We start from the raw sequence: 16,229 nt of genomic DNA, 5'->3' as shown, positions 1-16,229 counted from the left end.
AGAAGTACAGAATCAATTATTATTATTGTTGTTTTAGTATACAGATTTTAAATACAAGTGAAGAATAAATAATAGCTACGCCAATGCTCATGACCCAATTTCAAGAATTAATTATCAAGCCTGTGCTTGGTTTTACCTGCTCCTAAATGCTCCTACTCTTTCTGAAATGCTTTAAAAAAATTCTAGATGTCATGTTATATCCAACACCAACATACTTCAGTATACATGACATGACCAAAAATAGGGTATGTTTTTATATAACCACAAAGAAACTTCCGCAACTAATGAAATTCACAATAGTTTCTCTTTTATCATTTAAAGATATTGAATTATCATGAAATATTTTCACAGATTGATAAAAAAATGTAACTATAAAAATAAGTTTGTACAAAAGGAACAGCAAATGAAGCCTAAAGCCTAAAGCCAGCAGAAGAAGTGAAATAATAAAGACGAGAACAGAAATAAATGATATAGAAACAATACTGTAGAACAGATCAATAAAACTAGGAGTTAGTTCTTTAAGAGAATTAGTAAAATTGATACACCCCTAGACAGGCTTATCAAAAATAAAAGAGAAAGGGCTCAAGTAAATAAAATCATGAATGAGAGAGGAGAGATCACAATAAACACAACATAAATACAATTATAAGAGAATAATATGAGAAATTAGGTGCTAACAAATTGAACATTCTGGAAGAAATGGGTAAATTCCTAGAAACATATATATGACCAAAACTGAAACAGGAAGAAATAAAAAATTTGAACAGAGCAATAACCAACAAAGAAATGAAATCAGTAATCAAAAATCTCCCACCAAACAAAAGTCCAAGACCAGAGGGCTTCCAAGAGGACTTCTATCAAACATTTAACAAATTAATACCTATTCTTCTCAAACTGTTCCAAAAAATTAAAATGGAAGGAAAACTTTCACAGTCATTCTATGGGGCTAGATTCCCTTGACTCCAAAACCAGACAAAGACCCCAAGAAAAAGGAGAGTTATAGACCAATATCCCTGATGTACATGGATGCAAAATTTCTCAACAAGATACTAGGAAACTGTACCCAACAGTACATTAAAAGAATTATTTGCCATGATCAAGTGGGATTTATTCCTGGGCTGTAAGAGTGGTTCAGTATTCACAAATCAATCAGCACAATACACCATATTAATAAAAGGGTAAGAGCCATCCGATATCAATAGATGCAGAAAAAGCATTTGACAAGGTACAGCATTCATTTTTAATAAAAACACTCAATAGAGTAGGGATAGAGGGAATATACCTCAACAACATAAAGGCCATGTGCAAAAGACCCTGTATGCATTAAGACCCACAGCTAATAGCATCGTCAATAGGGAAAATTGCGAGCTTTTCCACTAAAGTCAGGAGTAAGACAGGGATGTCCACTTCCACCAATGTTATTTAACGTAGTACTGTTAGCAGACAACATAAAGAAATAAAAGGCATCCAAATTGACGAGAAAGATGTCAAACTTTCACTATTCAAGACAACATGTTACTCTATATAGAAAATCCAAAAGACTCAACCAAAAAAAAATTGCTAGAATTGATACAAGAATTCAATAAAGTCTCAGGATACAAAATCAGCATTCAGAAATCTGTTGGATCTCTATACACAATAATGAAGCAGCAGAAAGAGAAATCAAGGAATCAATTCCATTTACAATTGCACCAAAAAACCACAAGATACCTAGGAATAACCTAACCAAAGAAGTAACAGATCTGTACTCCGAAAACTGCAGAACACTTGTAAAAGAAATTGAAGAAGACACAAACAAATGGTAAAACAGTCTATGTTCATAGATTAGAAGAAAAAATGTTGTTAAAATGTCTATACCACCCAAAGCAATCTACACATTCCGTGCAATCCCTATCAATATAACACCAGCATTTTTCACAGAGATAGAAGGAACAATCCTAAAATTTGTATGGAACAACAGAAGACCCCAAACAGCTAACGAAATATTGAAAAGGAAAGAAAATCTGGAGGCATCATGATTCTGGACCTCAAGTTACAGTACAAAACTGTGGTCATCAAGACAGTATGGTACTGGCACGAACACAGACACATAGATCAATGGAACGGAATAGAAAACCCAGAAATGGGTCCACAACTCTATGGCCAACTAATCTTTGACAAAGCAGGAAAGAATATCCAATGGAAAAAAAGACAGTCTCTTCAACAAATGGTGTTGGGAAAACTGAACAGCTACATGCAGAAGAATGAAAATGGATCACTTTATTACACCATACACAACAATAAATTAAAAATGAATGAAAGACCTAAATGTGAGACAGGAAATCATCAAAATCCTAGAGTAGAACATAGGCAGCAATATCTTTGACCCTGGCCACAGCAACTTCTAACTAGACACGTCTCCATAGGTAAGGGAAACAAAAGCAAACATGAACTGTTGGAACTTCATCAAGATAAAAACTTCTGCACAGCAAAGGAAACAATCAACAACACTCAAAGGCAACTTATGGAATGGGAGAAGATATTTGCAAAGACATATCTAAAAAGGGTTAATATCCAAAATGTATAAAAACATGATACAACTCAATACCCAATAAACAAATAATCCAGTAAAGACATGGGCAGAGGACATGAATAGACATTTTCCCAAAGAAGACATCTAGATAACTAACACACATGAAAAGATGCTCAACATTGCTCATCATCAGGGAAATACATCAAAACAACGGTGAGTTACCACCTCACACAAGTCAGAATGGCTAGAATTAACAACACAGGAAACAACAGGTGTTGGTGAGGATGTGGAGAAAGAGGAACCCTCTTACGCTGTGGATGGGAATGCAAACTGGTGCAGCCACCCTGGAAAACAGAATGGAGGTTCCTCAAAAGGTTAAAAGAACTCTGCTAGGAGCCAGCCATTGCACTACTAGGTATTTATACAAAGGATACAAAAACACAGATTCAAAAGGGCACATGCACCCCAATGTTTATAGCAACATTATCAACAATAGCCACATTATGGCAAGAGCCTGAAGGTCTATCCACTGATGAATGGATAAAGAAGAAGTAGTATATATATATACAATGGAGTGTTACCATGCCATCAAAAAGAATGAAATCTTGCCATTTGAAATGACATGGACAGAGGTAGAGTGTATTATGCTAAGTGAAGTCAGTCAGCCATAAAAAGGCAAAATACCATATGATTTCCCTCATATTTATGATTTAAGAAACCAAATAGATGAACATAGGAAAAGAAAAAAAAAAAGAGAGAGAGGGAGGCAAACCATAAGAGACTTTTAAATACAGAGAACAAACTGAGGATAGCTGAAGGAGAGGTAGGCAGAGGGAGGGGCTAAATGGATATTAAAATGGGGCTAAATGGGTATTAAGGAGGGCGCTTGGGATGAGAACTGGTATAACATGTCAGTGATGAATCACTAAATTCTCCTGAAACTAATATTACACTATATGTTAACTAAAATTAAAACAAAACCCTGAAATATTAAAAAAATAGGTTGGTGCAAATCAGGTTCTAGATAATGTCCTTTTTTTATACTTATTCTTGTGTGTTTTAAATATCTTTGACTCTAGTGCAGCATGTTTCCTAAAACCCCTCACTTTTTTTCCTAGATGAATGAAAATATAATAACATAAAGTTGACATAAATGTATTTACCCAACACTATAATTATAACTTCACATCGCTGTTAGTGATACTTTTCCAAATTTATACAAAATAGCATCCTCATTAGGAAACTGAGCTTGTTCTGACTGCTTTCATTATTTATTGGGTATCAAAAATGTAGACTCACAATTTCTAAACAACAGACATTATTATTTGGATTTCAAATATTCAACATTAGGATGAAATCCATCTTCAGTTTTCACATCAGTTGAATTTCATGACCTTCATTAAGTAAATATATAACGAAGAATGCATCTGCTTGAAGGAGAGGCACCACAGAATGCCCATGTATGACAATGTGTTCTGTCTTAATTAGGTGTTTTTTAACAACTCTTCTAACAAGAGCCAAAGCCCTAAAATATCTCTCAAGGGTTGTTCAAAAATATGTGGAGAAGATTCAAAGTGAAATCATACAGGAAACTCGTAACAGAAATAGGGAGTCTGAATTTTCTGTTGATTGTATAGTGTTAAACTCTTTGTAGATTTGACAAAATTATTTTTCTTCATGAGTCCCAAAGAAACAAATCCAATTTGGTTATATCGAGGTGCTATGTCAATGTGGCAAGTGCAAAGATATTCCATTTCCTATAAGGGTGAGAATTACCAGTCATTTCAAAGAGAATTGCATGATCAGTATCCATTAAATAGAAAGTTTTACCTGTAAAATTCAATAGTTCAGAGTTTCTCTTTTAATATTTAAATAATAGAAGATATCTTTCTTTTTTATTATTTTGAGAGAAAGAGAGACAGCTCAAGGAGGACAGGAGCAGAGAGAGAGGAAGACCGAGAATCCCAAGCAGGCTCCACTCTGCTAGTGCAGAACCCGACATGGGACTCGATCCCATGAACCTGAGAACGTGACCTGAGCTGAAACCAAGAGTCAGATGCTCAGCCAACTAGATGCCCCTAGAAGATATCTTTTTTCTTCATCTTCTATAGCATAAATAATCAGACATTTGTACTCAGACACAATATTTTTGTATTTATTTTCTAAAAATAGCATCGTCTCTTTGTTAAGATGAAAACCATTTCATACCCTTCATAATATAAAATGGTAAATATCTTGCACGGGTTTTCTATTCAGAGTGTTTTTATAACTTCAGCATAACCGATTATGAAATCCTCCAGGTTTCAAGATGAGTTGTCATTTTGTCTAGTTAATACTAGATAAAATGCTATAACTTGGGAAATTGGGTAAGAAAATTTATTGCTATTGAAAAAGGGGAGTAGAAGATTACATTTTCCCCCTGCCTTGACTTGTTTTAATGGGGTAGTTTGAGTTTTACGGAGATAGAATTTTAAAATTAAAGAAAAAAAATCTAATTTCAGTATCAACTGTCAATCAAGGAGATTGCCAGATCAACTTTTCAACCTTCAGGCAGATTTATGACTACAGCTTAAAATGGACAGTGCTTGGGCAGAAGTTTCTAATTATGCCATTCAAATTATTGCTGAGCTGCAAAATATAACAAGCGTAATTGGATGATAAATTAAATGTATATTGTTGTTCCTACTTTTATGGATGCAAAAGTTATATCCTTTCTTTAGCAATTATGTGAGCAAATGTTATTTTAAATGTAAAATTTTGTTGTGTTTCTTGTTCTTTCGGAATATGTAAGATACCTAATGCGTAAAAAGATTCTAAAGGAACACACAATTTTTGTTTGCAGCTACTGTTTCCTCCGAAGAATACCAGTTGGAATCAAACGAGCAGAATGGATTATTGCTTATTGCTGCCTTTTACGTTGGGAATTTCTCTCCTATGGCCTTGCTTTATGGCAACAGAAATCTCTCAAACAGAGGAAGTTAAGCACCCAGTGGATTCTCATTTGAGAGTGAAGCGTGGTTGGATGTGGAACCAGTTTTTTGTACCAGAGGAAATGAATAAGACTAATTATCACATTGGCCAGGTACTGATTTTATCAGAGTGTTACAGGAAATAATATTATGTAAATCTAAATGGATGGGTTGAGGAAGTTTTAAGGCATTTGATGCGTTGTACATTTTCTCGGTGGAACCCTTAGGAAGCTTTAGCCATAAGCCTAATTAATTGTTTCTGATTTCCAGGCACCTAAAATACCTGCAAAACTTGAGGAGGAAAGAAACCTCTGATTTTCAAATTTCACTTTTGTCTCCCATATGAAAATAGAGCCCTCATTTATCAACATCTGGAAATGTGATGGTGTTATTTTTGGTAATGGATCAAAGCAACCACACTGAGAATAATAACGTTTACCAACAGTATTTAGCCTGAGTTTCTATTATGCTCAGTAGGTGTTGATTTACCCATCATTAATTTTTCATGAAGCAGATTAATACCAAGCCCTTTTACAGTTAAGTAGCTTCAAGAGCATACACACTTCATTTGATTATGAAGTATAAAGAATAATTATTTTTACTTTCTTGTAAGATATATGTATATATCTTTAAGATATATATATATATATTTAAATTTCCTAATGAGATAGAATGTTCCCTATTTATGTTTTTGGTTTTTATTATCATTCAATATTCTTTAAACAGAGGTAATTACAATACTGTGTCCTTTTTCTAAGGATCTTTCTCTAGATGAATGAACTGAAATAAGTTTAACCACTAATTAACTGGCACTAAAATTTAATTGGGCCCAAAGGGTGAAGCACTCAAAATTCATGAACTCCCTTTCCCTGGCCCTTTCAGGAAAGCTTCAGTGTTAGCACGATGTCCAGATTCCAGAGGAGTTCGTCTATCACCTCCGGTGAATGTGTATGTGTATACTCCACCAAAGGCTTAGATCGGGATCTTATGCAAACAGATTTCAAACGTTTGTGCATGTATGTGTTCCTGCTGTGAGTCAGATTTCTCATCTCTTTATTCTCTAAGATGACTCCAGGTAAATCACAGGCAGGATGGCACAAATGAGGTCCACAGTTAAGTGTCTGCTGGTTAACTGAGTCTCTAAGTCGCATTTGTGGTGGAGTCCACGGAGTACCATATGCTCTGCCATCAATGAGTGGGGTGACAGACTCACACAGACGGGGAACTTTTAGTGAATGAGACTCTGCAGGGAAGTGCCTCAGTACAGTCAGAGCAGAGACTACCTCCCTGGCTAACTGTCACATTTTCTAGTTTGTGTTTTTGTGCTCCCGGCGCCCCCGGCACATCTCCTGTTCGGTTCATGTCGTGGTTGGTTTTGCCTATTTTTTCGTTCTATAAAAATACTTGTGAAAATATTCTAACGGATGTTTTGCCTTGAAACACTGCCATTCGACTTAAATGACACACAGGTAACTGCTTTAAAAGAGAGTAATAATGAATACCTAGGTGTTGTCATTAAAGAGCTGGTGAAAATTAAATGTAGCTGATGTGTCCAAGATGACTTTCTTTTTGCACTATTTGTTAACAGATATTAGGTTTGGAAAGCACAATTAAGTAAAAATGTAAAGGCATACTGATTTGCCAAATCAGTGGTAATTTCCTGATTGAAAAAAGTAGTTTTGAATAGAAATATAGAAAATATCATGACACTGGAGGGGCGCCTGGGTGGCTCAGTCGGTTGAGCGTCCCACTTCGGCTCAAGTCATGATCTCCCACTTTGCGGGTTCAAGCCCCATGTCAGGCTCTGTGCTGACAGCTCGGAGCCTGGAGCTACTTCAGATTCTGTGTCTCCCTCTCTCTCTGCCCCTCCCCTGCTCACACTCTGTCTCTCTGTATAAAAAATAAATAAAAACATTTAAAAAATTAAAAAGAAAGAAAATATCATGACACTAGAATTCATGAAATTGAAATGTCTTTAACTTACGAACTTTGTGACCTTAAAAGGCAGATACTTAATATATATTCATGTATATTTAAGTAAATATATATACATATTTTTTTATTTTTATTTTTTTACTTAAAATGGGTCCACGAAAAGACCAAACTCACTGATCTATGAAAATTATACTGTGCAGATACTTAGAATACATTTACTCATTACTAAATTTGACTTATCATCCTAATATTGAATCAAATTTTCAAATTATATTAAAATGATACCTGAAAAACATAGGACATACATAACTTTCCTTTGATATAATTATTGGAAAGGACACTGTTTCCCTTAATCTCTTATTAGTAAGTCATGGAGACTTCCTTTTTATCTTATGAGTAGTGAAGAACCATCACATTAAAAGAGCTATAGCTCTTTTATTATAGCATTATTATTATTATTATTATTATTCCCAATCTGTTTCTTTCATTGAATAGCCGTGTTATTCAACACATTATTAAAATTATTAAAATTAATTGTTGTAGATACCTTCAGGTATTCCACACAATCACGTAGAAAAATATTAACTAGTCCATTGTACCTTGAACTATCAAAAAAGTTATGAATTTGTTTAAGATTGTGTTTCTTGGTTAGCTTTGTAAATTTTCAGGAAGCTCTTACTTTAAAGAAGGGCTTATTTGTAAATGATGAATCAAGAAAACCAGGGATTCACAATAATTTCAGGATGATGGCATACTTCTCTTTATGTAAAGGTAATTTAGATATGAACAAGCAACCAGTGTTGCCTATATCATAATAACCCTTGTTTTTATATATCAAATTCAGAAGTCCATTAACATTATGAACGAACAAATTCACTTTGCTTTTAAACATAAAAACAATTAGGGTCCAAGAAGAAAAGACATATTTGACAATTGAATAGAACATGTTGGGAAGAAAGAGTTAGATCTAATTTGGCAAAACTCAAGCCATAAATGACCATGTTACCTAGTGGTTTGCAGGAGAGGCTCTTGGGGTCAGACAGACCTGTTGTCTAAATCATAAACTTATACAAAACCATGACTCTGTGAATGTTTAAAAATTTTTCAGTCTCTCTTTCTCTGTAGAAATGATAATGTCAATAATTTTTATCTCATGATACTATGAGGATAAATTGGGAAATCATATAGAAAACGATTTGTACATTTTATAGCATGTTATAAATGCCAAAATGGATGGCTCAGCTATCATTACCTTCCCAACACGCTCCCTTATTTTCTTGGTAATATTTTCGTATTTCCTACATGTTTTTAACCTAGAGATAGAATACCACTGTTTATCTAGACTATTATCTGCCTATCAGTCTCTAGGTCCCAATCTAACACAAATATTTGAGAGCGTGGTTTTGGTGACTCAGAATGTAATCATAGAGTAAACATGAGCCACCAACTTTGGTGTGCATCATTTATGAAAGGCACTTTGTTTTTCAATTATTAGTTTCTAATTAGAATAATCTATTTAGAGTAATAAGATCTGTACAGTTACTTATACTGAAATATCAGACTCCTCTGCTTGATGACACAATTTAATCTTAAAATTAATATTTCACCTGATTTAATATCCTATGGGAATTACATGGGGTTATTAACATGGGGGAAAATGAACAGACAGGAAAATAAAATCATTAAAATTGATTTGTCCATTTAAATATGCCTGGAAACTAAATTATCCCTCTTTGCACTTGCAGCTAAGATCTGATTTAGACAATGGAAACAACTCTTTCCAGTACAAGCTTTTGGGAGCTGGAGCTGGAAGTATTTTTGTCATTGATGAGAGAACAGGTGACATTTTTGCCGTCCAGAAGCTTGATAGAGAGGAACGATCCCTCTACACTCTAAGAGCCCAGGTAATAGACAGCACTACTGGAAGGGCTGTGGAACCTGAGTCTGAGTTTGTCATCAGAGTTTCGGATATCAATGACAATGAACCAAAATTCCTAGATGAACCTTATGAGGCCATTGTACCAGAGATGTCTCCAGAAGGTATTGCATATTAATTTACATCAAAGATATATTAACAATTACAACAGATTGAAATTTTTGAGCTAATGTCTTGGAAGCGAATTAGTTAAAGTTCAACACTCGTACTTCCTTCTACAAACATGTTAAGTCAAATAATTTTAAAAATTAGACTATCATTTAAATTTTGTAAACAATGGTACTATATTTTAATACATTAGTTGTCGTGTTAAAATATCTCAGTCTTCAAGGCAATAGAAGAAAAGGGTTAAATATGTGGTTTTTAGTGATTTATAAAATTCTTTAGCTTATTCGCTTACTAGTTTCTCCATTGCAAGAAGGTATTTTCCAAAACAAGATATAATTTTGTCTCTGAAAAAAGTATGCACGGCCATCTGGAAAGATATGCACGTATAAATCATAGAATCCAATTTATAAGACAAAAGTACTATATGCTTCAAAGTCATGGAACATAAAGACTAAAAACAAAAAAAGGGGTCGAACACCTCTGTGCAACTGTATTTATTTTCAAAGTTCCTTTCATACCTACTGTTATTTTTATAAATATCTTAAATATAATGCCTGTAGAAGCAAGTGGTTTCCATAAGATATAAGAACTGACTGCACTGAAAATAAGAAATGTCTTTCTAATAGAGGGGAATTATGGTGTGGCTGTGCAAAGTTTGTCCACTCATTCATTCATTCATTCAGAAAATGTTGGCAGCACAATATATAGTAAAATTAAGTTCATAAAATTTTCTTAAGTGTAATAAATTCTATTCAATATTGGTCATTTTAAATTATATTAACATGCCTAAAACTGCTTTACCTAACATCTGATTGATTAGCCAACAATTCTAAAAGTGTATATTCTACTGTATATTTTCTTGATTCTTTGTTTCTTAACAGTCCGGGAAGCAATTTAAAGACTTCTTTCTACGTGCATTCAGAACATAGGTCTTTACAACATAAACAAATTTAGCTGTGAATATGTATCAAGACCGATTATTATTAGACATAAACAACACATGAATATTGCATTTGGTAGCCAGGCAGTGAAACATTTCATTTCTCTCCTCCTCCTCCTCCTCCTCCTCCTCCTTTTTTTTTTAAACAGCATACATTATGGACCTAACATTTACTAGCAAATTTTGTAAAATGTAATTTTGGAAGTAATTGCTAGTATGAAACCTATATCTTAGTTCTAACACAGCGAACAATAACTATTTTAAATAAGGTGACCCTTGATGCTTTCCATTATGAAAGTGTTAATTATGAGTGAAATATGATGATGATTAATTGACTGGAGAAGGTGGGACTTTTAGGAAATGATATTTGAAGTGGATTACAAAGAATACAGTCATGCCATATTCTAGAAAAAGATTCACATTGCGGTAGGATAAGAATTGCCTATATCAATATGGGAGTGATTGATAGAGCGAGTCTGTAAGCATGACGATGGATGAGATCCCCTTGGCAGAGAACGTAGGTAGAGAAGAGAAAAGCATACTAGGTGAGCTGATTAAAAAGGGGGTTGACTGGGAAATTAGAATGAATGAGATTGGTCAGTGATAGAGGACAAAGAAAGACATGAAAAGAGGTGTTACAAAGGAAGAGATCCTCCAACTCTGTTAAATAAAATCAAAGTGTACTGACTGTAGTGACTTTTGATTTGGCAAGTAAGAGGCTCCTAGTGATTTTGGTTGAATTGATGCAGCTGCAATATTCTGAAGATTATTCTATTGCGTTAATGAATGGAGAAGAGGAAATTACAGCGAATTTAGCCAACTTTAAAAGATGTTATGCCACAGGGAAAAAATTAGAGATGTAAGGCACTAGGTAGAAGGAGATAAAGGTAAAGAGGATTTTGTTGTTGTTACTTATCATTATTTAATCATTTATTAAGATGGGAAATTTAATATCACAGTGATATACTATAGGGAATGATCCAAAGAAGAGTATTTTTGAAGAAAAATAAGGGGGGTTTATCTGCTGGGAACCTATTCTCTTTTTTTTTTTCATGTTTATTTTTTTATTTTGAGAGAGAGAGAGAGAGAGAGAGAGAGAGAGAGAGCATGAGGGTGAGGGGCAGAAAGAGAGTGAGAGAGAATCCACCTGTGCTGTCAGCACAATGTCTGATGCAGGGCTCTATCCCATGAACCATGAGATTGTGACCTGAGCCAAAATCAAGAGTCAGATGCTTAATGGACTGAACTACTCAGGAGCTCCTGGAAAACTATTCTTGGGAAAGGAAAGACCCATGGAATCCAGGGCAATAATAGAGGAGACAGATTTCAATAGGTTAACACTTTGGTTGATATCAAACCAGTTCATAAGTGATTGTTTCTATCCATTAAGTATGAGACAAAGGCAGTAATTGAGAGCAAAGGGGTGGATTTTTAGATACAGAACAGAAGGTACAAAAAGGCCAGTTTGTAGAGTTGGAAAGTTGGCCTACAAAGAGATTGCAGTGTGTGCATCCAGTATTTGTATCATGACATCAAGTGTAGCCACGAGGCTGGTTGATTCAACAGAGATCACAAAACTTTGGTTTGTTCTATATGGTATTTGGCTAGTGCATATCTCTTTGCTTTGCAATTCAAGGTTAATGTGCCTATTAGCTTAGTTCATCTGTGTAATTCAGTATATCCTGTGAGAGTGCCAGTCAGGGTTCAGACCCGGTATGGAATCATAGTAAAATCAATGAGCACTTTTTATTCCTTTCTGTGGGAGGAAGGGACAAAGAGAACAATAGTCAACTGTTATCAGAAATGTCATCTACTATGGAGAGAGAGGAATATCCCCATTGTCGTGTCAACTGTTGGGTAGATGGTTTCCCTCTGAAGCATTCCTGTAATTATTAACTTTGCCTTGAAGAAACCACTTAGAAGTATATGCGATTTTTTTCTGTTTTTCTCAATCTCAATGCTTAAATAATGAATAATATGAATTACTTTACCTGAACCTATACTTAGTTCTTCATGTTCTTTCCATATCATTGCCATTTTATAGGTCCTTGAGTTTTGATCTTGCTTCCAAATTCCCTACTCACCTATTTCATTCTTCACAAAGCAACAGGTGCAAACATTTTATCTGTTGTCTTAACTGTTTAGTATTGTATTATAGTCGTTTACCAATTATTATATTTGAATCTGTACTTTGAATTTATTTGGTGAAGCACTGAAAGGAATCTACATTTGAGCATTGTCATCATAAGGGAGAACCAAGAAAACTACAAACTACTTGTTGCTTATTAAACACATATTTATTCACAAGTAACAGTGGACTTTTACTGGTTACATTTCTATTGGAAATGCAATTACTCTCAAAACTAGAACTACCAAGTAGAATTGAGAAAAAAACATTGTTTTTCTACTTGTCGGTCTGGAATTATAAAATTATTATCCTTCTTCCACACAAAAAATACAAGATCTAATAGGCTAAGAGTCCCACAGTACCTTAAGTTTGGGGTGATTGAGTAAAAGAATGAGTACATGGATAGGTGAAAATGCTACAGAAGTGAGTAGATGAGGTTTGGAAGATGAACAGAGATATTGGTAGATATAAAATCCAAGGAGAATCTGTGGGTGTGAGTTGAGGCACACAACGATCAAAAGTGCTGCAGATAGCCTTCGGATAGTGATGACTCCATTTTGAAATTTCTTAGTGCAGAATTCCTAGAAATATACAACCTACCAAGACAGAATCATAAGAAATAGAAAATCAGGGGCACCTGGGTGGCTCCAGGTTAAGCATCAAGCTCTTGATTTTGGCTCAGGTCATGATCTGATGATTGTGGGATCAAACCTTATGTTGGGCTCTGCACTGGGTGTGGAGCCTACTTAAGATCCTTTCTCTCTCTCTCTCTCTCTCTCTCTCTCTCTCTCTCTCTCTCTCTCCCCCTACCCTACTCATTCCCACTCTCTTGCCAAAGGAAAAAAAAACAAGAAAAAAAAATCAGAGCAGATTATTAGTAAGACTGGATCAGTAACTAAAAACATTCCAACAAACATAAGTCCACCATAAGTTGGCTTCACTGGTAAGTTCTACCAAACATTTTAAACAATAATTAATACCAATCCTTCTCAAACTCTTCCAAAAATTTGAAGAGGAGGGAACACTCCCAAACTCATTTTACAAGGGTGGCATTGCTCTGAGACCAAAACCAGATAAGGGCACCACAGGAAAACTACCTGTCAGTATCTCAGGTGAACATTGATGCAAAAATTGTCAACAAAATTCTAGCCAGCCCAATTCAACAACACATTAAAAAGATGATATAAAGATGAAGGGGGATTTATCTCTGGGACGCAAGGATGGTTCAACAACAGCAAATCAAATATGATATACCAGCTTAGTAGAATAAAGTATAAAGATCATATAATCCTCTCAACAGATGCCAAAAAAACACTTGACAAAATTCAACATTTTTTCAGGATGAGAAATGCTCTCAGTAAATCAGTTACAGAAAGGACATACCTGAGCATAATAAAAGCCACATATGACAAAACCCCAGTGAAAATCATACTCAATATTGAAACACTGAAATATTTTCCTCTAAGATCAGGAAAAAGACAAAGATGCCCACCCTACTTTTTTTGACATAGTACTGGAAGTCCTGGCCAGAGCAATACTCTGTACCTAAGTATACTCAGTGGGGAAAAACAATGGTCATTTCAACAAATAGTGTTGGTAAAACTGGATATTCACATGCAAAAGAATGAAATTGGATCCTTATACTACTCATACAAATGAACTTAAGGACTAAAGATTGGACACGAAAGCATAAGAAAAAATGTTGACATTGGTCTTGGCAATGATTTTTTGGATATGGTACCAAAAATAGAAGCAATAAAAGGAAAAATAAGCAAATTGGACTGCATCAAACAAAAAAGGCTTCTGCACAAAGAAACAATCATCAAACTAAAGAGGATACTTCCACAATGGCAGAAAATATTTCTACACCATCTATCAGTTAAGAGGTTAATATCCAAAATATAGAAGGACCCCCATACAACTCAATAGCAACCCCCAAAATAATCCAATTAAAAATGAGCAGAAGGTATGGATAGACATTTCTCCAAAGAACAATACATATGGCCAACAGGTACATGAAAAGATGTTCAATATCACTAATCAGTTCAGGGAAATGCAAATCAAAACCACAAGAAGATATTACCTCACACCTGCTAGAATGGCTATGGTCAAAGGACAAATAAGTGTTGGAAAGAATGCAGAGAGAAAAGAGAAACTGAGCGCTGTTAGTGAGAATGGTAATTGGTGCAACCACTATGGAAAAGAGTATGGAGGTTTATAAAAATTAAACATAAAACTACCATATAATCCAGCCAACTCACTTCTGGGTATGTATCAGACGAAATGGAATCACTGTCTCAAAGAGATATCTACACCTCCCTGTGCATTCCAGCATTATTTACAATAGACAAGACATGGAAACAACTTAAGTAAGTGTTCATCATGGATGAATAGATAAGGAAGATATGGTATATATATACACACACACACATATATAAAGAGAGAGAGATATATATACACACAATGGTATATTATTCAATCATAAAAAACATGAAATATTGCCATTGGTGACAACATGGATGGACCTTGAGGGCATTAAGCTAAGTGAAATAAGCAAAAGAAAGACAAATACTATATAATTTCACTTATATGTACACTTTTTAAAAACATTTCAACTTGTACAAACAGAGTAGAATGATGATTGCTGGGTCTAGGACTTGGGAAAATGAGGAAGTGTTGGTCAAACTGTAACATTACAGTATTACATATTGGAAGGTTACCAAGACATTAGGTCTTAACTATTCTCACCACAAGAAAGTAAAATTGTAATTATGGAGGTATTAACTCACTTTATTGTGATAATCATTTCTCAATATATTTGTGTATATCATTCATCACATTGTATGCCATAATCGACACAATGTTGTATGTCAATTATATCTCAATAAAGCTTGTAGAAAAAGAAATTCACTTTAGTAACATTTACCATCAAAATGACATAAATATGTTACCCACTATAACAAAAAAGTGGTTGAATTCAATTTAGATAATTTTACTTCTTGACCTCATAAATTATAATAATAAATTTCAACATGTAGCAGAGAATTCTCAGAAACACAAACACCCTGATTTCTTAAAATATATCGAATTTGAAAATTAAACTGTATGAAATTTATATCTTTGGACATGTGAGTTTGAATGTGATTGATATTGGGATGGATTACTCTTTGTATGCTTTTTGAACATATTGTTTGCTTTCTTAAACACAGTTTATTTATTTGACTTAAATTTTCTAACATTATGAAAAGTAGAGGTGTCAAAAATACAACACAAGAATAATAAGAATGACCTAATTTTCAGGTTCTTGTAGACAGGAAAACGAAAAAAAAAATATTTGAAGAGTATTTTTCACATTTAAGGTGACAAGTGGGAAAATGTCTATTTTTTGAGTTTCACTTGGAGGTTCTAGATTGTAAAAGTAATTGCATCTCAAATATAAACACAAGAGGGATGGGCCAATCAGTCCCTGTAAATAAATAATGATCCTCATACTAATAAAATAAGTTCCCAGTGTGAAACAGTGAGCACATCCACGATTAGAACATTATTTCTATCATGAATTTGAATTCTGAACATTATAATTTGACTAGGTTATCTACTGTCTTATCTGTTTTAATGTCACAAAAATCACAGAATCAGAATGTAGGTCAAAATATTATCACTTCCTTTGGTCTTCTTTAAGATTGGCCATTATGCAATTC

At 34.3% G+C, this 16,229-nt stretch overlaps 1 protein-coding gene across 2 annotated transcripts in view; it reads left to right on the top strand.

Moving 5' to 3' along the window:
• Positions 1–16,229, top strand: part of CDH19 (cadherin 19) — a 105,147-nt gene that overhangs the window by 22,680 nt on the left and 66,238 nt on the right. For both annotated transcript variants that reach the window (XM_086683188.1, XM_025931112.2), the window contains exons 2-3: positions 5,355–5,594; positions 9,162–9,456. In XM_086683188.1, coding sequence (XP_086539314.1) covers positions 5,400–5,594; positions 9,162–9,456 — 490 coding nt within the window. In that variant the 5' untranslated portion in view covers positions 5,355–5,399. The remainder of the gene's footprint in view (positions 1–5,354; positions 5,595–9,161; positions 9,457–16,229) is intronic.

The sequence above is a fragment of the Puma concolor genome, chromosome D3 (assembly GCF_028749965.1).
Source record: "Puma concolor isolate L17-30 chromosome D3, mPumCon1.1.hap2, whole genome shotgun sequence".
NCBI lineage: Eukaryota > Metazoa > Chordata > Mammalia > Carnivora > Felidae > Puma > Puma concolor.
This window is presented reverse-complemented; position numbering and strand designations above follow the sequence as displayed.